Source organism: Polyodon spathula, chromosome 20, assembly GCF_017654505.1.
Source record: "Polyodon spathula isolate WHYD16114869_AA chromosome 20, ASM1765450v1, whole genome shotgun sequence".
In the NCBI taxonomy this organism is placed as follows: Eukaryota; Metazoa; Chordata; class Actinopteri; order Acipenseriformes; family Polyodontidae; genus Polyodon; species Polyodon spathula.
In genome coordinates this window covers 1,182,763-1,207,319 of record NC_054553.1, presented here as the reverse complement: position 1 = coordinate 1,207,319, position 24,557 = coordinate 1,182,763, and the positions used below count along the sequence as shown (strand labels likewise).

The following is a 24,557-nucleotide window of genomic DNA, read 5'->3' as shown; positions in this document are numbered from 1 at the left end:
CCCCCTTTATTGAGTGTACATGAGAACAACAGAACAAAAACATATTTTTTACATACATTTCTACACGACCTCAGGCTGGGACCTAGAAGTCCTGCGAGGTTCCAGCGGGATTTTCAACAGCATATGTTAACATATGGTGCTAAGATAAGGGTTAAATTACTGGGCAGTGTCATTGCTGGTGTAACATTTATTTAGTTCCTTTCAAACTAGGCATAGTCTCACATGTTTTATTAAATCATACAACACACACAAGAGGAAGCAATTGAGTTTCCTCAATCCCTTCCCATCTCCTACACTACATTGCAACCATGCATAATAACATTGTAATTATTTATAAATACTATGTTACCTTTTTAACATTACACAACCTAGCCACCTGTCAGAACTGTTTTCAGACCTGGTTTGGATCTCAAGGGCTTGCAATGGGCGGTGCCTCTGCTTGTGATTAGAACACAGTGTGTGCAATGTTCGAGATGTTAAAACAAAAAATAAAAAACAAAGAAAAAAGAGTTTCTAGGAACTACGATATTTAGAGTTCGAGTTACTAGACCCCCCCCCCCCCCCCCCCCCCAAAATAAAAAGGTTTTCATTATAAAAAGCTTTTAGGGTGCATCGTTTCCAAAGAATGAGCTGTGGCATTTGTACAAAATCCTATTGTATAAGCAAAGTCATATTTACAACAACTTTTACTGAATCCAGTCAGAAAAAGAAAACAGCAAGAGATAAACACAGCTGTTTACTGTGTATACGGAGAGATGTTTTATGACTGTCAAGGACGTTATACTCAAAATCAACAAAACAACAGCTTCAAAACTCAACAGAATGATGGAATGATGCATCTCTATTCTTATTTGAAATCCTGCTGCAATCTACTTACTTTATCAGCAGGCGGTACCACAGCTCCACTGTCAAGTCAATGGGCTCTTTATTAAGAGGCAGATGTTCCCAGATGTGGACGTAAAGCCCAGGCATGAGGAGTCTCCCCCCTTGGGCACGCTAGGTGTCTGACCAGAGTTGGTCTCTGAAGAGTGCTGAATGACAAAGGTCAATGCCACACTCCCTGTGGCTCCCTATCCAAGGCAGGCACCTTGCCGCGAGTGGAATTCAAACCACATTGCAGTCATTTCATTCATTGAGCCTCTGGAGACACTCTAATGTGGCCATTTCTACTTTTTATTTTGTTTTCAAATCAATAAACACTAACATCAAAAGACTAACCTAACAGCTAGGTGCTCTGGATCACATGTGGACTGCATTGTGGACTGCATTGTGGAAACAGTATTAGTGCCTCCAGGCAGTGCACGGAGGAAAGTTGGTGATACAGTGGGGAAGGCTGTATATAATAATGATATATATAGTAATGATATAATAAGCATTCCTGTAAACTCTCCAGCACACAGAAGCACTGAAGTAAAAACAAGCAAGGGGGTCAATATGCCGGTAGACTGAGCTCTACTGGAAATGGTTTGATACCTTTGGCTTTTTGGAGCAGATTTACAGAATGGCCTTTACTGAGTATGCCAGGACACCCACATGCTCCAAGCAGGGATGCAAACATCTCCAGCCCTGGCACAGCTCTACCGTGCAGGACTCCTCTCTCTGTTATCCACTGTCTTGAGATCTTATCACAGTGGGAAGTTTTGTTTGGTTTTTAAAGAGTTTTGCAAATAAAAACCACATTACAGCATTTCCAGCTCCACCTGCTCCAAGGGGACTAATTCATATCTGTCTCCTGGAGTTAACAGACCTTTTAGGGTTATGGCAGAGTAGTCTTTAAATGAACAGTGGCTGCCACTTGCAATGCTGCATGTGTGTATGTGCAGAAGGCTATTTGTCACATCACACTTCATGAGACACTTTAAGCTGTGCTTCATTCCCAAGCGATAAAAGGCATACTTGTATCAAGTTAATATTTTTTATTGCTTTTTGGAACTCTGCTATGCTTTTTTATTTTTATTTTTTTAATAGGATCACAGTAGTAGAGAGGGTATCAAAGACTTTCTTTTTTTTTTTCTAAATTATTTTGATACATCTGTTGGACACGTTCTTGAGATGCAGCCAGAACGTGTGTGGTCTGAGAATTATTTTTTCTATAGATAACTATGTGAGGGAACACAGAGGCCTTGAGATACACAATTACTGTTGATGTGATGTGTTCAAATTTATTTTCCATCTGACATCAGCTGTTTAAATATCTGCACAGAGGAATTTGCATCCTCATCAGAACGTCTAAAGGCATAACTTACGTGTGTGCGCGCATATATATATGTGTGTGTGTGTGTGTGTGTGTGTGTGTGTGTGTGTGTGTGTGTGTGTGTGTGTGTGTGTATATATATATATATGTGCGCATGACAGCTGTGCAGACTAGAATGAACAGGGAAGCAGACATTTTCTGGCCTTGCATAAAGCTGTCAGATTCCATTCAGTTCAAAGGGAGCCTGCCTGGCACATTGAGGATTAAGCATTGCTCTATTATGGGACAGCAAGGTGCTTTTTTATCAGCTTTTTCTCCCCAGCTTTATGTAAACAATTGACAACCCCCGATTCAGAAAATAAAATAATAACACCTTTCTCAAATCTTCTAGTTCTTGGGCAGGTGAACAGTTTGTGTTCCATGTACCAAAATCCTGGCAAAGTGTCTGTTTTTTTTTTCCCCCACCGTGAATGTTTTGTCGTTCCCTTCATGAGGTTAGAGCAGTGGTGCACAACTCAGGTCATGGAGTGCTGGTGTCCCTCCTGGTTTTTGTTATAACCATACCCTAAATTAGTTAATTGGACCAATTAAGCTTCTAATAAGTTCCAATAAAGTACTTTAGAGTGCAGCTGGAATAAAAACCTGCAGGAACATCGGCCCTCCAGGACAGAGATGTGCACCACTGGGTTAGAGTGAGTGAAAGAAACAGAGTTCAGGGCCTCACTTTGTCAGATTTGGACCTCAGAGGTTATGCTTATTGTTGCCTGATTATTGTGTTTGTCATGCTGGCTTGCTCACTGAACTGTATGTAAGCTCACTTACCAGCATGTTCAGGTTACTCTAAACGTTAAATATAACAATACGCCTGCTTCAGATGGAAAGGAAATGAGGGTTAACCCAGCTGAACTGAGGTCAGCTAATTGCATGATGTTCGGTTGAATGACATGTTAAGGCAGACATTGGGGTTGATTTTCAAGGCCTTTTAGAAAAAAAGTTAATTACTCAAAAGAAGAAAGCCGCCATTTCACTCGAAATAAACATGTCAGGTATTTCATTGAATCAATTTAAGTAAGTGAGTTGTTTATTTTTTCTATTTTGTGTCTTGGAAATGTGAAGGAAAATAGAGTAACTTATACTTTGGAGTAAAAATCTGTCATCAGCACCTATGCCTGAACTCTAACTTTCAGCATTCTTATGAACGTATGATTAAAGCTATGGATGAATTGTTGGATGCTGAATACCAATGGGGGTTTTTATAGGGGAAATCTTTTTTTTTTAGGGTGTGAACCTTTAGAATATATAAAATACACATTATAATACTTTATTTTATTTTATTGTTTTGCTCTTTAGAAAACAGACTTTATGAAATGATATTATATTGTACATATTTGTGTATTTGCATTGAAAAACTGACTTTGAGTGATTCACTTTTGAAGAGGTTGCAGAACAAAATGTCAAGTAAGAACTTGCACACACTTGGCACAAAGGGCACATTTTTCAACGAAAATGCACTACAACAGAGGATGGAATGGGTACTGTAGAAAATAACCTGCATCCTCAAGTTCAGTACAGACTATTGAGGTTTTGACAGCTGCTAGGAATGTCAAAGCTGTGACTACTCATATAACCAAGATACATAAACATGATGGGTGCCTCACCCTCTCCAAATTGGAATCCTGTCTGTGCATTCACAACGCAACTGCTTCATATGAACTGGGTAATCCCATCTGCGATGAGAAGAAAATAGCAGAAGGAACCTGCATTGTTCCTGCTGTGGTTGCCCCATTAACAAACACAAAAACAAAACCATTTTCAAAGGTAAGTGGATGTGCCTCTTAGGAATCATATATATATATATATATATATATATTTATATATCCCTGTTTGAATCGCTTTGCATTCATTACACACAAATGTATAAACAGTGTCCTGTGTCTTGTCATATCAAAAGAGCTTTTTTTTTTGTATATAAAATCCTCAATGCCAAGTATGAGTTTGTCAGCTATAACTAGGGAGCGAGAACAACATGGCCATGCCCAACTGTATTATTACAAGCAAATTATCTATTGGTTTCTATTATCTATTGGTTTCAACAGCCAGCAGCCCTCTTTGGTATTTATTCTTCTCTAGATTTTCTTTCCTTGGCTTGTTTCACATCCTCTGAGCACACACACCGGCAGCTTGCAGTTTGGAACATCACTGCGCTGCTCCTCTGTACTGCACAAGAGCACTTCGAATGAAGAATGCATCCTCCACAGGGACAGCCTTCTTTATAACGAAACTGCAGCTTTGAATGAACCCGACGAGGAGCCTATCCGCTCGAAGTGAGAACTGCCAGGTCAGAGAAGCAGCTACAGAGCAATACAAATGCAGCCAATGAGCAAATAAAATGAACCAGCTACTAAGCTATTCATTCATTGGATTCGGGTTCGAATTGGACGGTCAGTGACAATGCAGAGGGTTATTATCACCAGTTTGATTAATGGAATTCATATGGATGGCACTACAAGCTCTTCAGAGGAAATCCTTCCATGCAGCCATTGAAACACACACCATGGGGAAATGTGTACCTGTGAAGAAGGTTGAGGATAAGGTTAAAGAGTACCTTTAAAAAAAAAAAACAGATAGTGCATGATGGGATACGATCGTATTGAATCTCACAGTCCATTGCACTGCTGGGAACTGTAACCAGACTAACTGTAACTAAATATGAAACGGTACTTCAGTGTGGACGCTTTGAGTTGGATTCATTAAAAGGCTTTTAAACTGTGAAAAGCAATTACCTGGTGGGATGTACGACTCCAGTCACCCCCAATTACTTAAATAACTCAATCGAGACCTGCTGCTTCCATTGCCTCAGTAATTGATTGTTTTATATACGGTATTTTCCTCTGAAAGAAGTTCTTCATTTTGAGTAGGGCTTGGTTAAAAAAAAGATATATGCATACAAGACACACACACACACACACACACACACACACACATATATATATATATATATATATATATATATATATATATATATATATATATATATATATATAACAACAAGAAACCTATGCCCCGTGGATATCATGGAAATATCTATCAGTCCCCATATGTTCTGTAATGGCACATTTCAAAAGCTACAACTTGCTCCGCTTTCAATGAATTCAAAGAAGAGTGCAGGAGGTGGAATTCTGAGAGGCTGCGCGCATCCGCCAGCACCCAATGAGAGGCTCGCGGGGCGGTTCCAAACGCCGGGCCTGCCGCTAATGATTGACGCGGTTTGCAAAGCTTGGTCACTTACTGATCAGGGAAAAGATCAGAGTAGTGCTAAGAGTTTTTCATGCAGGCTCCGTCAAGTAAATCACTGCTCACTAGCGGATCAGACCCCAGAAACGAATTGATTATGGTGAAATAGCAAAGCCTGACTTAATTTATATACATTTATAAAAATATGGCATCTAAGAGCTTTACAGAAAAGTTGGCAAACTTGGAGCACAAAACCCTGAAGCCCGAACTTCCTGTAACCTGTAAGTGCCGGAAACAATGTAACAACTGCAAGATCTTCCTGGGATTCTTCGCGCTGTCCCTCTGGCTGCATCTGGTCACTCTGTTGTGTTATTTGGATCTGAGGTCTGAGGTGAAGCGCGAGCTGTTGCACAAGAACAGAGAGGAATTCGTCACCCTGGACGCAAATGACTTGAAAGAGCACAAGTCTCCAGAACTCGAGGTTTTGGACCGTCACTACCCCGCACTGCTGGAAGAGGACGAGGTAAACACTCTTTTAGTGTGATCATTATGTACACAATACTAGTGGCACAGCCTGTTAAATATGCTGCTTCCGTGTCCAGTTTATGCATTGGCTGAATAATTAATGATCATTGATATAGATGTGTTTCAGATTAACGTCTTGATTGTTACTTTGTTAAAGGAACTATTGTTTATAATGCAGTGCAATTTCCAAAAAATAAGAACTTTATTCCCAGGAGCAGTCTTGCTGTCGATGCCTGTCGCGTATTGCATGCCAGCTTCTAGAAAGCTGAAGGTGGCTGTTCCTGTTATTTTGTCACACAGGAAAGGGAAATTCATCCCTGAATCATTCAGGGAGTATAGTAGCGGGGTTTGTTACCAAAGCATGCATGCACACTTCACCTACCTACCAGGGTCACGATTCAGTAATGCATGCAAACACACACACCCACAAAAACGGAACTGAAAACCGTCGAGGACCTTTAACTAGGTGGTGAGGGCATTCAAACGTGAATGAAACTCTATCATTGAAACACTGCAGCCTTGAGAGGTCGGTGACACAGAAGACAAGGCACTTAACTGCTGCTTTTCTTCCACGGAGAGAGAGAGATAGATATAGATACTGGTGTTAACACGTTCAACTGCAGTTCTTAGCCCCGAGTGCATATGGCCAGTGAATCAAATTCACTTAATGAACCATTTCCAGTTTACTTCGCCACGGAAATCACTTGACACAGCCAGACCCCATCTCTCACTGCAGTCCGAAATGCCACAGTACACGAAACGATGCTTAAAAACTGAAGAAAAGATAAAAAAAAAAAAAAAAACACATTTTCTATTTTATTATACATGTTATAATCTTAAAATAGACAGGGGTTAATCTTTGGAGAAAATGGGTGTGCCAATAATAAAAAGATTAATAGTAGACTGCACATAGACTACTATAACTTGATAGAATGCATTTGCATGTCACATCTCCTGTGTATTTACTGCCTTGTGCGAAATCAGAAGCTGGCAGAGGATGCTTTATGTATAATGGTACAGATGGTTTAGTTTCTGGCTATTGAGGTTTTCTGTCCTGGCTGGAGTTTACAGCATTACAGAAAGTGAGATGCACAGGATTTTTTCCAGCTAGTAATATAATTTAAAAACATGATTAAATATATATTTGTGTCAAAGGAAACCATAACAAACCACAAGCCCCATATATGCTTTGTACTATAATGATCAGAAATGACGCCTTCCACAAAATAAAATGTCAAGTACCGAACGAAAAACACGTTTGAAGTCCTTTGCTGTGCGACTTTAATGACAAAACCCATTGCATTTTGACCCTGACATTTCTGTCACAAGAAACGTCTGTCATTGGGGAAACACAGGGCAGCTTGAAACCACAAGAGTGTAATTCTTCAATTTTGAGAATCCTGCTATGCAGTTAAATATACCTAAATGATTGCTTGATATGAAAATGGCCTGTAGCATTCTGGGACATGAAGGACAGTCAATGGCACTGCAGTGGGTTTGTCAGAAATGCACCTTGCAAAACAGGTCATTGCGTAAACAGGACAGGAAACCGTCCTTGCTTGTGCGTTGCTCCCCTCGTGTTAAACTGATCTCCTCGGCCGGGAGATGCTCCTGCTCTTGTTGAGGCAGGAATACAGGTTGGAGTCGCTGATCACTCCACTCATGAAGATTTAAAGTTAATGCCAGTTTTCCCAGCTTTTGCAAAAGAGCAAGTAAATTCCACACCTTGCAAAAACTTCCTCCATTGGTGCACAGCAAATTCAACTAGGAGAACAATGCAGCATGAGTAGCATTGTACAGTACACCTGTATGTGCATTACCAGAGGCTCCAAATGCGAATGAGCCACGTAACACCTTCATCACCTCTTTAAAACAGGATCTGGTCCCAAGGCAAAGAAAGTGCAAAGTCTGGGAGGCTGCAATCTTTACCGTCAGCCAAACATGGGGTTATAATGCAGATTGGGAGCTGAAAGTACAGGCAGTTAACTGAGAGAAGTGCAGGTTCATACATATTGTCCTGAATTTTGCAAAACATTTGTATCTACTTAAGCACTGCTGTTTACAGAGGATGACAGCGGAACAAAATAATACAGAACCCTTGCTGAGTAAACTTAAGGCACGTGAAGCTACTTCTAGTCTAAACTAGCAGGCAGAGACCACGAATGCCACAAGAATGTGGGCACACAGATAGCAGCAGATAAGCCAAGCACTTCGTCAGCACCTGGCACATTTTTATCCGACTCTTTCTATAAAAAGAAGGATTGTTTCTTTTAAGGTTGCCAAGAAAAAGATAACCATGGTTTAGTGGCATTGTTATATGCAAATCCAAAACTGTCCGATTTCATTGTCCCAACATCTGTAGAGCTTTGGCATAGTGTTGCTTACTGTTTCTTCTGTGTTTTACACTAACACAGCAACAGATTTTTGCTTTATTCTTCTGTCCCAGAGTGGTTGTTTTATAAGAGGAATGCACTTTTTTTCACTCGAAGAAATATCAATGCATCCATAATTTCAAACTCTCAGTCGTAGTATAAGTGGTGCAGTGCTAAAGATAGGCTCAGTAACAATTTAGACAAACAACGGGAAGTCATTATCAGTGTCTTTATATGTTGTACAAATATCAACTGACAGGAACGCTGACAGCTTTGAGAAATTGAGTGCAGCTAAAATACCAGAAAGGAAGAAAAAAGATATGCCTTGCAATTCTATTTAAATTGAAAAGAACTTGACAGGCAATGTGCAATCTCCACATGGACCTCGCAGGTGCTGCAATCAGAGGAGACACTGCCTTTCATGGCTCGTCACTATCCTGTCGCTGGAACCGCCTCAGGTACCACAGCTTAGCCTCTAACCTTCCTAACAGCTGTGATAGAAAAAAAAATGCTAAATTCACTTTCTTGCTGATCTTGCTTCTTGACAGGATGCAGCGCATTGACATTATTTATTTATTTCTTAACAGGTGCCCTTATCCAGGTCAACTTACAATTATCCCAAAATATCACATTACAAAGTATCACATTATAAAGTATCACTTTACAAAATATCACATTGTAAAGTATCACTTTACAGATTAGAGCAAAGTACAATAAAATCAGTAGCAAAAGGTCAAATTCAGATAAGAGCAAAAATAGAGAATACGGTAAATGATTGCATGTAAGAGTGGGTTCGACTAAGACAGTTAACTTGCATGAAAACATTTGTTTATGTGAGTAAAAGTCTAGTATGAGCATGTAGTGAGTATGATCAATGGATGAGAATGCGGGTATCTATAAGAGTAAATTTAAATATAAGATACAGGCAGTAGTTATAATTAAGAGCAGTAGTAGAATACGAGCAGTTCAGTGCAAGTACAAGCTGATGCAAGTACTGGTACAATTATGTGCCATGTAGTCCAGTATAGGGGAGAGTTGTGAGGTTTACAGATGCTGTCTGAAGATCCTGTGTGTGTGCTAAGTGTATATGCAGTTCATTGACATCCTGTGTCCTAAAATAATAATGCAATAAAATGATACAGTACAATCTGTAAAAGTTTATAGAGGGTCAAATGTTCCAGCTGAAATGTTAAACTATTTGACATTATTATTATTATTATTATTATTATTATTATTATTATTATTATTATTATTATTATTATTATCATGTTTCCATTTATAGTTTTTATATCGTTTTACTTAAGGTGCATTAAACGGGTTATCAGTTGAAATGTGATAGGCGATGGCTGCTGGTGCATGTGAAACGTTGACCTGAGTGTGGAAGGAATTCTGAGAGAGCAGGGCACGGTTGACTGGCACAGTAAACGCTGGCATGCAGTGGGTAAATAATCTGCTTCCTCTGATCTGATACCTTGGGCATAGTGGCAGCCCTCCAGAAAGCTATTTGAACTCTCCCAGGTAAGGCAGTGGAAGGCTAGGGCACCTGGACTGGACTGCCTTTTTAATTAAATCAAACAGCATGCTCTCTAATGGAATGTGATCCCTCACAGGAAATTACCTTAATGGCTCCATTATTCAAGGGGTGCAATTGCACTCTGCTTCATTATAATGCAGGGGAGGGAGCAGGGCATAAAGCTAGTGTAGTAGATGCATGCCTGAAGCTGTATTGTAAAGTGGAAAGTTGTGTTGTGTGTGTGTGTTGAGCATCTTTCCTGAGATTCTCAGTACAGTTTTCAACACCCTATAGTTGTATTAGTATTGAGAGATAGTGTTGTGTGATACACTGCCGTTATGGGTTGTGCCCCTTAGATTCAGAATACTGTGTATATTTATACGAAACGTATTAAAGCACACATTTTAATAAAGCCCAGTACTTGAAGGAGTTTTTAAACAGACAGAGTAGGTTGTGTGTCTGTATCAAACAGCTGTTATCAGACAGCGCCTCTCGTACACGCTGCAACTTGTAAATGAAATGATTTCAGTTGGGGCTGCTGTTCTAGTCAGGTGGGGGTGGTGTTCCACTTCAGTGAGGTCTCACAGAGTTATTGCAATGTGAACTACGTTGCCTTCCTCTGAAATGATTACCAAGTATCTCTTTTGTTGTTGATTTTCTTTTGTCTGTGACCACAGCTTCCTGATACATAATAACTGTAAGTCACATTCATGACATACTTTGTGCTTTATTTAGAAAGGTTTTTATTCTGGTGAATTACACCCCTCCCAGTTGACTTGGTTTCTGCAACCAATACAGAATTGAATGAATACAATATGTGTCCCTCTGCTAGGGAGAGTCTGTCTTACCAGCATTTAATCCAAGGTAACCAAGGCATCCTTCCTGTCCATTGCCTTCAAATTGTTCTGTGGTCCGGACACAGGATATTTGTATGAAGTGGCTTATGTGCCTACCCATAGATGCCCAATTGATTCTTGCTTTCCATAAAACAAAATTCCATTCTCGCCAGTCTAACCCCCACTAGTCCGAACTGACCTGTAAGCTGAACTGTGCTACCTTAGTGAAGTGCATGCTGACAGCAGCTGTAGAAACAAAACTTCAATATCGGATTTATAGGAAAGCATTTAAAACATTTACAGATGCCTCTGTATTTTAATTTGAAACAGTTGTTACTGATTCTTTTTATTATATTTAAGAATCAAAAACTTTGTACAAAGTACGCTCAGTACCTTGAACAAATCTCTAACCAGAACAGGGTCAGATCCCACCTTGTTCGGATTACTGAGAGTTTACCGAACCGTGACACGGCTGTCCTCGGATTTGAACAATCCCTGAACCAAAGTATGCGTGCTGTAAGTTACAGTCTTGTGCGTCTGTCCCTGGTGACGTTCAGTCAAGGTGTGGTATGTGCGTGTTTTCAATGAAAAGCTTCTGGAATGCTAGGGACTGACTGAAAAGCACATTTTGTAACAATAAGGGCGTCTGCTCAGAAATTAATAATAATAATAATAATAATAATAATAATAATAATAATAATAATAATAATAATAATAATAATAATAAATGGAAGAATGAAAAAATAAAAAAATGTGACCTTTAGAAATCCAACATACAATAGTGTCCTACTATTAACACTTCCGGTAGACTGAAAAGCACTAGAGAACTGGAGAACAGCGCTGCTCATAAAACAGCATGAAACTCATGTGGTTGTAAAACTGCTGGAGAATGAATGCTCAGCTGAAATGTGGAACTCCATGTAATATTTCAAGGAAAGCAAAGTCGGTGAAAACCGCTCTCTGTTCGCAGAATACAGGTGTGGCCCAAAGTTTTGCATCACCCAAGAGAATTGACTCATTTTGCTTTGTGAAGTCGAAAGAAGCCTGCTGAATAATGTTATGTTTACACATTAAATTGCATACAGCTTTGTAGTTTCTTGATTATACGGTGTGACATTTTGAAATATAACATAAAATACTGTAATACTATTATCCTTCGGGAAGACTTTTACCATTTTGTAGTTTCTTTGGTTACATGTAAAATAAAAGATCAAAATTATGTTCATGGAGGTTTTTGTTTGTTTGTTTGTTTGTTTGCTTTTTAATAGGTCTTAAATCTAAAATTTTAGGTGATGCTAACACTTTGGCCATAGCTGTAGGTGGAAATTGCTGGAACACAGCTGTTCAGAGCAACGCTGAGCAGTCCAAACAAACAGAAAGAAAGAGGCCTGGAAAGTTAATTCTCAGTCGGAATGAGTCCGTTTTGGTTTTGAAAAGAAAAAAAAAATAATTGAGTTAAAAGTATTTTTTAAAGTAAACAACAAAAAAAAGTGCCAGTGGAAGCAGTGGTTTAGTCTGGCGATTGTTTCTCATGAGGCACATATTTGTTTAGGCTGATGAGATCCAGTACCATAGTAGCTCCCTGTGGGTGTGGGATTATTTGGGGTTTCGCTGGTGGTCGTCTGGGCATTTACCATTGGAAGCCTCATGAGTCCTCATGAGTCAGAGGCAGTGTGAAAGCTGGTGACAGTTGGGCTCAGCTGACATTCCTGAAAGCAGGAAGGACTCTCGGAGGCTGCCGTCCTCCTTGCTCTGCGTTTTTCTCATCCCTCACAATGCCGGAGAAGCAGGAAAGCTTCTCATTAGCGGGGTTAGTGACGCTGGTGAATGGAACTGCACAGAAGAAGGGAATGGATAGCTGGGGAGACCATTCGCTGCATGGCTTACAACCAACACACAGCAAACTCGGTCTAGGTGGCTCTACTACTGCAGTTGAAAAAGAGTCAAACCAATGAGCCTTTGTATGTTCGGTACCAGCCTTAGTCTTGAGTTGGCAAATTAAAAACCACAAAAACAGATTAAAACTGAATGCAAATGAATTTGTCGTCGTTGTTGTTGTTGCTGTTGTTGTCATCCTTTGGTAAATGTAGAATAAGGAGGAAACTTAGTGCTGTGCCAGGCAAGTGGCAGTCGAATAGGTCTTAAAAACAGTAGAATTTGAAAAAGAGCTTTATTATAAACCTTTACTTTTCTTTAATAAGAAGCTTGTTGCATAACTGATGTTAATGGCACCTGTTCATATTTAAATAAGCATGACCCATACAACCCAAGCACATGTTTACAGCTGCTGAAGTGTGAACGATGCATAAAATAGGTCCTTGCAAGAATGTCTTGTTTTGCTGTTTTCATTTAAGGGAATAAAAAATGAGAAGTTCATTCTCCCTTATGAAAAAAAGAAGAAAATCCAAATCTAAAAATTACACAAGCTTCTGCTGTGAAACCAAAAAACAAGTTTTCTTTACGCCATGAAAAATGCGTTCCTCCATTTAAAAAAAAAAAGAAAAAAATAGTTTAGTTTCAAACTTTTCCTTTCCAGTTCAAACATCAGAATCGATTTTGTGAAGACTTGGAGGAAGGCAGTGTACAATGCCGTTGCCTGCTGGCAGTATAAACCTATTGAAGCAATGCTGCAGTACGGTACATTCTTAGGATGTGGGACAGAGGTTATCCAAGTATAAAGCTCAGCTTAGGAAGTTCTGGGACCCTTTGCTTCTTCTCGTAGATCTTCCTAGAAGTGTTTTTCTTCCTAATGATAAATACAATAATTGCTACTTGCCGCACATATCTATACTTTAAGTAAAGCTGCCATAATTACCTCGTTACAAAATAACACTACAAATAAACCACGTAAATGCACACTGTTTGTTTCATTTGATCTGGTTGAGAGAGTGACGTGCATTTGAGTGAAACATCTTAACCATCCAAACGATTCGGCGAAAGCTGCTGAAACCAGCCATACGTGTTCTAGTCTTGCTAGATTTTCCTTTTATACTGGCCTTCCATTTAAATGTCCAACAGAACCACATTGCTGGTGTTTGAGTTTCAAAAATGAACACGTGAAGAGAATTTAAATGAATACTCTGAGCGTCATCCCCTTCATCCCAGTTACTAGCATTTGATAAATGTGTGTGATGTCAAGCTGTTCAAGGGGATTATTACATGTGTTTTAGGAAAACCACACAATCCCCTTGTTTGCGGACAGATAATTTCATGTAATGTCTTGTGGTTTGTTTTAAACTGTTGTGCTGAAACATCTTATTTATAATGTTGAGGAAATGTAGTCAGCAGCATTAAAAAAAAGAGCATGTTTCTCAGAGATTCTGAGATTTAAATAACTTTTGTAGCCTGGGACGGATCTGTGTTGTGAAGGGGAGGATTTGGGGGGTTGGGGATTTGGGGAGCCTGTCAGTTTGTTGACTGAAATAGTGCTGTTTTTTTTCCCTCCTTATACCATAGATGTTGCTTTTAAGTCATTAAAGGAAATGGTTCTTTGGGTATGTGAAATCCATTGTGTCTGGTTGTCTTTGGAACTTCCAACGTGGTAATCTTGGAGAGAAATATCACTGTTTTGTAGTGAGTTTGTCATTTTTATTTGTAAAATAAAAGTATGTCAGCATCATTTGTCTTAATTAGGAATTGCAATCTAGGGCAGAAATAATTTGGCATTAATGAATTTCGAAGTCGCAGTATTGCCAAAGCTCCCTGGAAAATTGGTCTGCTGCACTTGGCACGGAAGAAGCTGTTACTCAGGGCACACTGTGAGCACTTATCACAACAAAGAGACTCCAATCGTTTCTTAATTGAGAAATGCTACTGATTTCAAAGGTTGCCTTCATTTAAACGGTAATGATGTAAAACAATCCATGCTTTTGGGACTGGGTGAGTGGCAGGCTCTGTTGCAGTGTTTATGATGCTGTGGCTTTGAATCATCATCCTCATTTGCACAAAGTGATTGCACACTTCTTATCCAGTTGCAGCAACACTGAGAGATTTCTGTATGTAATAGCGTCTTATTACTCATGGTTTTCTACAAAAGGGAACCCTATGGTCTGTAGATTTATGCACAGGATGATTACTTGCACAATAACACTGTGTATTGTATAATCTATAATACCTGGCATGTTTCCGTTTTGTACAGTACCATCTTTTTTAAACACAGTATTTCTTTTTTTAAGTAAAACATTTTGTATTATGTGTTCTGCTTAGAGATACATGGATAAAATGTGTTATCCTGTGACCTGGCAGAGGTTGCAATACTTCATGAAAGTTTTGTTGAAAAATATTGATGTCTGGGCAAATTACAAGACAGTGTTTCACCTGAGTGACTGCAATGACACAGTACACGTTTATTCTCAGAGTCTTTATAAGCAATAATGGACACGACTCTTTTCTCAAAATAAATATTTATAAATAAAATAAGTTATTCATTCCATTATTACCAGTAGTAAGAGGAATGCATCTGATAACTTTAGTTAACGAAATGTTTTTCCCAGTGATTCACAAAAAGTTGGAAAAAGTTGACAAATGTAATTCTCTGCAGGAGTTTAAATATTGTTACATTGTCTTTGCACACAGTGCAGTAGCTACGTTTTATGGAAACAATCAGTTTCTCTAAAAAGAAAAAAAAACAATTCACGAGGAACAAGATGAGAAGTCTACCGCAAAGTTGCAGAAGTAAAGAAAATGTACCCAATGTATTGCATGTGATAAATATTTGCATACAATTTTCTTAATGGTGGAACGATATGATAAATTTAATTTTAAAAAAAGATGAAAAAAACTGAAAACTGCACAACGTAGCAGATTTGAATGTTACAATTTGTATGAAACTGAAGATCTTATTTGCAGGAGGTTTCTGAAAAATGTAGCCCTATCAGCAAAAAATATTTAGTGTTGGGTGGAAAAAATAGGGTTGGTCGGGTACCGGAACCGCGCTTTTTTTTTTTTGTTTTGTTTTGTTTTTATGGCCTTACATGTTAAATAAAAGAGCTAATTTGTATGAAATCTTTTCACTTTTTTTTTTTTTTTTTTTTTTAATTCTCTCAATCGTAAAATTCTAGGTGATGCAAAACTTTTGGCCGATCTGAAATAAAGGTGGTAATTGGATTTTGAGAACGCTGTAATAAGAGCTTTAGAAATGACTTGATGCATTAGTGTGTTGGGGCATACTGCATGGAGCTTATCGGGCAACGTGGATTTGGTATCGTTTTCACAGTCCAAACAAGTAAGATATGGTTAAATGTAAGACAGCTAAAGTAACAGCCGTTCACTGCCTATTGCTTAGAATCAAAAAGTGAATGGCCCAAAGTTGGTTTATGTACAACCTAATTACATGGTGAGTTTTGATTGCTTAATAAGCTGATGTTTCTGCCAAAGGCAGTTTTGTGTTGGTGGTAGAGATATGAAGTGTGCCTCCCTTATGCAACAGACATCTGTGTACAGCTGCAGAAATTCGAAAGAGCCACTCGTGCTTCGTGGGCTTCAGTGTGTGCTGGAGTCCTTTTCATATCGGCTGCTTCTACTCATTCGTGGTGTCTAATATAACAGTCCAACAGCAGCACTGTGAAACTGCAAGGATCATTGTGGTTCTGTATGTGGCAGGGGCGAAATTGCTATTTTAGTATTTCGTTTTATCATTGCTGTTCTGTATGTGGCAGGGGTACTGATAAATAGTAGGGTTTTTTTGTTTTTTTTTTCTTTTCTGCAGTCTCATTGCACAGTGCTATAGCTCTATACAGCAGCTTCATTAATAAATTACTGAAGAGAGAATCATTCCTACAGCAGTTAAGTGAGTGATCGTACTCAACCTTTTTACTGCAAACTCCAGTGGAGTTGAATTCCGTTAGGAAACCTGTATACAATTCTTCACACAGGGGGGCTCCCATGCACTTTAACTACAATCTTATGTTTCCACTGCAGAAAAGTATTTCACCCAAATAATGTTCACAATACGAGTTTAAAGTCATTGTTTTTGGTTGTCCTTTACCGGTATAAAGCTCAGTTTGTGATTAATCAATGTTGTTATCAGTAGTGTCCATTTGAAGTTTGCTTAGTAAATGCTATCTCTTTTCATTGTAATCCTCAGCAGAAGTCTTGCAAAACAAATATGATTGGAAATGCCTCTTACACTTCTGAAAAGATCTACACATGAAGCTGGAAGTGAGTTTAGCGCGGCCAAATAAAGTTATTGCTGGAATCAAGAATGTGAAAAATAAACCTTGATTGCATCCTTTCTTTCATTTAGCTGGGCTCATCGTGTTACAAAAAATAAAAAAAAACAAAGACCGACTCGGCTCATGTTGCCTTGACAGCAGTACACGTTCCATATTTCTGTCACGCAACTTCTCTGAATTTAATAACAAAAAGGAAAATACAGATTGATGCAATACCCAAAGGGTCCTGGGGTTCATGATGTATTTACATCTCCAGTATCTCTTGCTGTGAGAAACTAATTAGATCGGTCATAAATTGTATTGTTCGTCTCTCTTTTCTCAAAATGATTGATAATTCTTTCTTGGTCCAAGGCTGTATGGTTACAATTTTTTTTTTTTTTTTTTTTAATTGAACAAGCCTGATTTTCAAGTCTTGTGCTTTATAGTCTGTGAAGCCTGGTAATATCACATTTATTTTCCTATAACAACTAACATATTCCATTTAAAGTGGACCAAATCTGAAATTGTGTAGTTCAGGTATTTTTTTTTTTTTTTTATATATATTTATTTCATAAGGCATCAAATTTCTTATCGCGTTCATTGCAGTTGAATCTTGGCACATGTAGTCAACCCCATTTAAGGCCATTCACCCTTAATATACTTCCTTTCCAAATCAACATTGATTTATAGCATGCTTTCTGAAGCTGTTTTCTCAGTAGGTGCTGTACTAGTTAACGCAATACAGAAAGGGTGATGTATGTGTTGCGCAGAGGGTTAAAGTGCCTTGAACAAAATAGGTCCATAAATGATACCTGTGGTGCACTTGCATTGGGTACATACTGTGAGGGTCACGGGTGCAATTTGGAAAGAAGCACATTAGGTTAAAGAAAGTTTTCAGTTTCTTTGCCTTCTCTGCTTAAGGGCAACCACTGAATTCGAGTGTGACTTTTCAATATAATCACGAACACTGAAATGCATTTACAAAGAAAAATATATATATATATGTTATATATGATAATATATATTATATATTATATTATATATATATATAATATATATATAGATATAATATATATATATAGTCAATCAGTTCCGTCTCCCCCAAACATTAACTGATCTTAAACATTTGTCCCATTTCACGGCCATGTGCACTCTAGGTAGTGAAATTCTTTTTGAGAGTGCTTCGTTCGTTTAAGATTGAATTATATGGGGTGACTCAGTGCCGGGTAACGTCATAAGGTTAAACTACAGTCCAACGTGATGTCTTGTCTGCTACGTCCTAAGATGCGGTTTTTTTTGCTTTTTATATATATATATATATATATATATATATATATATATATATATATATATATATAACTTGGCTGTGAACTGTCTCCCAACAGCCTGCAAAGTGATGTTGTTCCTGACAGAAAAAATGCCTTTTGATGGTATATGATTTCAGGAATGTCTCCTTGTCTCTTAATATAACACATCTCAGCAGTTTGTTATGTGCATTGGCAAGCTGACTGTTGGTAACAGTACCAATGTTCTGCAAGACTCTACTAGAGAGCTGTCGCCATGTCTTCCAGAAAAACATCAGGAATGAAATTAAAAAGAAATCGGAACACCAGTGACATGTAATACTAGTCAGAAAAGAACAAAGGAACATTAATATTAATTAGCTCTAAAGGTGCATGATAGAAGTAATCTCGTCTTGGAACTGCCAAATTAGTTACAAGCATGTGCAGTGTTGTGTGATACACAGCTGTTGTGGATTGTGTCCCCCGTTGGTGAGATGAGATGAGGTTAAAAGCTCTAAAGCCACGAATGCGGACGAGCCCGGCTCTGTTGCATTGTGGTTAAGATACTCGCCTGCGGTGTGCGGGGTCAACGGTTCGTAGCCAGCCTCCGCCCTGTTACACTGGTGCCATGACCCGAATCTCGTAGATCGGTCAGGTTAAAGGGGGGAAAGTGTGTACCGGGCAGCGATGTGTGGTAGACCACTATTATGGATTCTGTTCTGTCCCCCGTTGGTGCAATGAGATGAGATTTAAAAGCTGTAAAGGCACGAATGCAGAGGAGCCCGGCTCTCTTGCATTGCTGTTAAGAGGCTTGCTTGCAGTTTGCGCCCAGCCTCTGCCCGGTCACACATGCACAGGTTGGTAATATGAGAAGCAGCTCCACTTGCTGTGGAGACGGGTCTGGTGACTTGCTGTCTTCACAGTACTGTCTCCTGTTCCGTGTTCTGTTGTTGCTGGGGGGGGGGGGGGGGGGGGGGGGGGGGATGTTTGGGGGGGGTTTTTGTCTTTCTTAAACCGTTCTTTTCAGATCATGTTTTGGAGTCCTCCTCCAAGGGTCTGCTGTCTCTCTTTTGTTCGCTTCTGTTCTGGGGTTTGCATGCATTCACTTATGCGTGAGATCTTTAGATAGAGATACGTATTTGCTTGCATTGCTGAAGACACGGCAGAATGAAAAGGATGTCAGTTTTATACAGTGTTGAGCAGAAGAAAATAAATAGGGTGTTTCACTTCCCGTCTTTTTCTTACGGAGCCCTTGTGTACCTTTTGATTAGTAGAATTGTTAAGAGATTGTTTCTTTTGAAGGTATGGTCAACTCTGCCAGCTTCCATTGCAAGGTGTGAGGAATGGTTGCATGGTTGATAGAGGTCATGCACGGTGTCCCTACATAACACTTTAAACATCTTGCAAATGATTGTAACCCATGTGGCTCCTACACTCCTATTAACAGTGCTATGGCAGGTGCATTTCAGATTTTGTCTTGTTCTTTTGGTATTTAGTTTGAATGCATTTCCTGTAAATGTAGTTAGTTTCGCGCTTGAAAATAAATATGAAGTGTTGGCTTCAAATCGTATAGTGTGCTGTGAACAAAATCACAGGGCTGTCCCATATCCATGTAATAATAAGAAATGGTTTATTTAATTTATTAAGGTCAAAGATAAATATGTAGGCTCACTTTCTGTTATTACACCAGTTTCAGATTTCCTTTTAATCTACAATAATTCAGTATGAAAATCTATATTTTCTTTAGACTGCAATAACTAACTTAAACTGTGGGCTGTTTTCAAATGTTTCATTTGAGCGTGTCAAGCTTATTTTCTTATGTACAGCTTGTATAGTAAAATACTGGATGAATTGAATTGCTGTACCCTCGTCCAGAGAAAGCGAAGCTGACAGTGTTTGACAACGCATGAGGATTTGTTTTCATTTCCAGCTATTGAAATATTAACTTGTGTTTCAGCAAGTAATTAAAAGAAAACAAATGATTGTCCTAATTACCCCTGGAAACCTCACGCCATGCTGGACATGTGTAAATCCTTGCAACACTGGCAAGACAAAGTTTTTTTGTATTTTTCACAATGTTATTACTGGAAGTGGCTTTATCATAACATATGTAATCCAGTCTTACTGTTTATGTCTGTTTCTCATCTGTTTCTGAAAATGAAAAAGAGTCCGATTCAGTTTGCAATAGAATTGTGTTAATTCGGGCAATGCTTTTGCTTCCAGCAGTTTGACGACAAATATGAACCATGTGTGCTGCCCTGCCGCGCTTGTGGCTGCCCGATGGAAATGCAGGTGTATTGCAGCAGCACGAGCTGGAATTCCCTTCAAACACGTCATGCTTGTATCTGTTTTGTAACCCACAATTTCAGACAATGAAATAAGTGTGAGATTAACATCCTTTTGCTGGGGATGTGTTTTCCATACGTCCTGCTTTGACATGCCAGATAACCTTTGATTCAAATGCACTTTTTTGCTAGTGTCACAGTCTAGGAGTATATGGGACTGGCATACCCCAGACTTTACTTCTTCTTCATGGAAGAGCTCAAATGTAGTACTTTTGTAAATTGCACCCGCGCTAGAGGTTTGTGTATCAATGACGTACTTTTTTTAAATTAATCCAAACTGGAAAAAAATATTTATAGATTAAAATGTGCTTTTCACTGACCTTTTTCAACTTCTAACTGTTTAAACTGCGTTCTCATATGACCTGTAAGTGCATGCATTTCTCAATTCTGACAAGCAGCCGGTTACAATCACTTGTGCAAAAATAACGTGTTTGATATCTAAATACTGTGTAAAACAGAAGCAACCTGTTTACCATGCCTGAGCTGTAACATTTCAAGCATGAACAGGTGCTTCTGTGATAAGCAAGGTGGGATTGCGTTCCTGTCTTTGTGACGTCGAGAGCCCGTCAGAGAAGAAGAGGTTTCTAAAAGGCGGAGGAGTGATAATCAGCCCTTGCTGTTGCTTTGCAACAGATGTGGGGCCACTTTGCAGAATGTCTTTCATGTGGTTTCTGGTTCTCCCAAACTGAGAGTGCTGAAAGCCACAACGTGCGTAGTCTCTGCCAGGAGGAAGGACTGGCTGTTCTGTTGGAAAAAAAGAAAAAACATTTAGGTAGCAGGTGGAAAAAACATTTAACAGGCTTGCTGGCAGGTGCTCTGAAGACTGCCCTGGCCTAAAGGTTCAGGCAGTGGAACTCGGCACGGAGAATAGGATTAGCATCTGATATCTGGATAGAAGCCAGTGAAAACAAGATGTGACTACAGCTACCTTGTGTAGGTGAGCTCTGGAACTGCTCTTAATCGGATGCAATCTTTTTTTTTTTTTTACATGGCACAGATACATGCTGCACATGGATGCGCTCTGCACAGATCCTCACGGTTGGCTACATCGGAAATCTTTTTTTCTTGAACTACCCATGGAAGTACAGATTGATTTCCTAGATCCCCTATAGATAGTGCTGGCCAGCTTGCCTCCCTCCGTACCCAAGCCCTTGTACTGGCTGGATTAGCAACAGTCAGCTGTTAGTTGTATTGGAAGTGGGCAGCTAGAAGCTCCTTATATGAAACTTAGCAAGGGGCTCATTCTGAACTTTTTAATTTTACCCCCTGTCCCACTAAAAGCTGCTTCTGATCATCCAGAGGGTTGTCAAGTTTGATGTCTAAAAGCCTTTGTGCTTTCATGACTAGAAACAGCTGTGCTGCATTACTGGAACGGGATGAGATAAAGTGTGCATCTGAAGTCTCCCAGGCTTACTGCTAATATTAAAGGGCAGCTTGGCTCACGACAAAACATTTCTCATTTGCCGTGTCAGAAAACCTAATAGAAATGATTGTCCGTAGCTTGATTGATTGATTCAGTTCTCTTGCGTAAGGCAACAAACCCTTGAGCAGGATCTGTGATGTGCTTTTCTTTTCCTGTTGAAGAGGAGGACCCTTGAACGCTGTACGAAGCTTTAATTGCTTTTGATATCAGCTCTGTAGGTATTGTGTTTAATGCCATACCGAGGCTGCTGCTCATAGTGGCCATGTAGTGTAACTCGACAAAAACAATTATCCTTTGCATGATGAGTTCAGGTACATGTTTGACTTGATTTATCAAGGTTTTTGCACCAAAAGGCAATTTGCACCAATGCTACGGAACAAGCAATAATCATCTCAGAAGGTCCAATTCGGGTACAATCATCTGTCATTGCAAACTGGTAACCTCAAGCCACAGCAACCCTGGAGACATCAGACATTTATTTTTGCAACAACAGACGTTGCTCTAAGTAAGTTCTTGCACTGTTTGTCTGTTGATAGTACATCTATTAGTGGGCGGAAAAATTTAACATTTACAAAAATTGACATGGGACTTAAGACGCTGACTTTTCTAAACTGAGTTTGCCAATGACCGTAGTAGAGCAGCAACACACCCAGTTTTATTTCCTATGCATACAGGTTGTGCCTTCCAAGCCAAAGCTTTTCTGCTGCATGTAAAGATGATTGGATTTGCTTGAAACATGCACAGCTGGTCTGTCTGTAAGCAATGCGGGTCTGGTGAACACATGTTTCCAATCCATTTGAAAGAATTTTGTATGAAATAAAAAAGCCATGCGTTTTGAAAGTAATCCTGGCACCAAATAAACTTTTGTCTACTGTGTTTATAAACCAGAACCGAAATGTGTGTTCTGTTAATGCCGGCTATTTCTCCGAACCGCACAGTTGGACCGTATTGCTGGGGCTGATGACACTTATTAGGTGTCTTGGTCCCCTGTGTCTGTGTGTAGTGTCAAAAGAATTTGATTTTACTGTGACTCAATATTTTTAAAGGCAGGCTTAGGGGAAAAAAAAGTAACACCTATAATTAATAGTAACAGCACTCTTGAAAATGGGTCAATTTGTGACAATTGTTTTTAATTTCATGCTGATGAAATCGGTGCATGACATTACACATTCATTGGTGCTGCACTGCTAAACCACAATACAGTTTTGTTTTTTCTGGCTCCCATGTTTACTATACATACCATACCATACCATACCATACCATACCATAGTTCCCGGTTTCAACATACCCTCACCTTTCTGAGCTGTGGATATAGATGCAGGTTAATGGGCTCGATTCAAATCATCAATTGCACATTTGTTTTCAGAAAGGAAAAAAAAAGCACCCAATAAAGTTAGCAAACATTTAATTCAGGAGATTCTGAATCGTATTAAGTTGTTTCTTGTTTTCTTTAGAGTTGCTTGAGAAGTGGTGTAGTTGAATACAATTGCAAAACCTGTGGTTGGAAGTTTTATGTAACTGATCTAGAAAAATCTGCCTCTCTTTCATGTGAACTGCTAAACCAGTTTAGAACTGGAAATGAGCCAGTTAAACCTTCTCTTCTTTGACAACGGATCACAAGACCATATTTTTAGCTTTGGCCTATAAAAATCCTGCCACGAGCAATACGTTTTGCCTCTAATCCCTTGAAAACCACCTTTCAGCATTGCGCAACCAGTTATTAGATACTGAGAGCTGTGAATGATCCCTGCCCCACTTCTTCTCAAAGGCTGTGTAGACAGTCTGATGTCATGAAGTTGTCATGTTTTATATAAGTGTTTTATAAATATGGAGGTCAATTAATACATGGCAGACGATGATAGAATTATTGTTTCTAGAAAGCTGAGATGGGTTTTGTAAAGTAATGAGAACTACTTTTTTTTTTTTTTTTTTTGTAGAAAGGTAATAAAAAATAACGAAAAAATAATTGAATTTGGACTTTGTACAAATTGTAAGAGGTAATTGAGATGATTCAGAAACCCCACTGACATCTTGGGTTAGTATACTAGCATATTTAACACAGGTTTATGTTTCGCTTCTCGGTTTAAATTCAATTGAAACGAGAGTGAATGCTGTTCTAGACAATACAGACAATGCATCATGGCGGCCGATGCATATTCTCGAGTCATTAAATGCACCCCGGGAATTACGCAATTATGCGCCCACGGAATTTTACGCAGAAAACATATCACCATGCATAGTATTTAATATTAGTTTAATATTACCACGTAATATTAAATAATATCTCTGTTAACAGAGAAATGTTAAAGATAAAAGGGAACATCGATCGATTTTGACAGAAAATGCAACGACAAAGATCCCACGTTGCAACTATATCAGCAAAAGAGAGAGGGAGTAAAAGATGTTCTTTGCTTTTTAAAAAGAAGCAGACAGCTGAAGGCACACGTTTCGAAGATGTTCGCCTTCGTCTCTCCCGGGTCAGCACGGGGGTGGCAGCAGTGAGCCAGGTTGAAATAAAAAATAATTGGGCTTTCCAAATTGGGGAGAAAATGAGAAAAATATTTGTTAATTTTTCCAAGTTTTCTGTGTATAATTCCCTGGGGGTAGTTAAATACAAACTGCTTGGGGTTAAAACTGCTGTTACAGTTATAGTGGTACAGTAGTTAGGAGAACAACGGAA

At 39.1% G+C, this 24,557-nt stretch overlaps 1 protein-coding gene across 4 annotated transcripts in view; it reads left to right on the top strand.

Moving 5' to 3' along the window:
- Positions 1-5,471: 5,471 nt before the first annotated feature.
- Positions 5,472-24,557, top strand: part of LOC121295170 (ectodysplasin-A-like) — a 45,674-nt gene continuing 26,588 nt past the window's right edge. For all 4 annotated transcript variants that reach the window (XM_041219576.1, XM_041219575.1, XM_041219574.1 and 1 more), the window contains exon 1: positions 5,472-5,951. In XM_041219576.1, the coding sequence (XP_041075510.1) occupies positions 5,634-5,951 (318 nt within the window). In that variant the 5' untranslated portion in view covers positions 5,472-5,633. The remainder of the gene's footprint in view (positions 5,952-24,557) is intronic.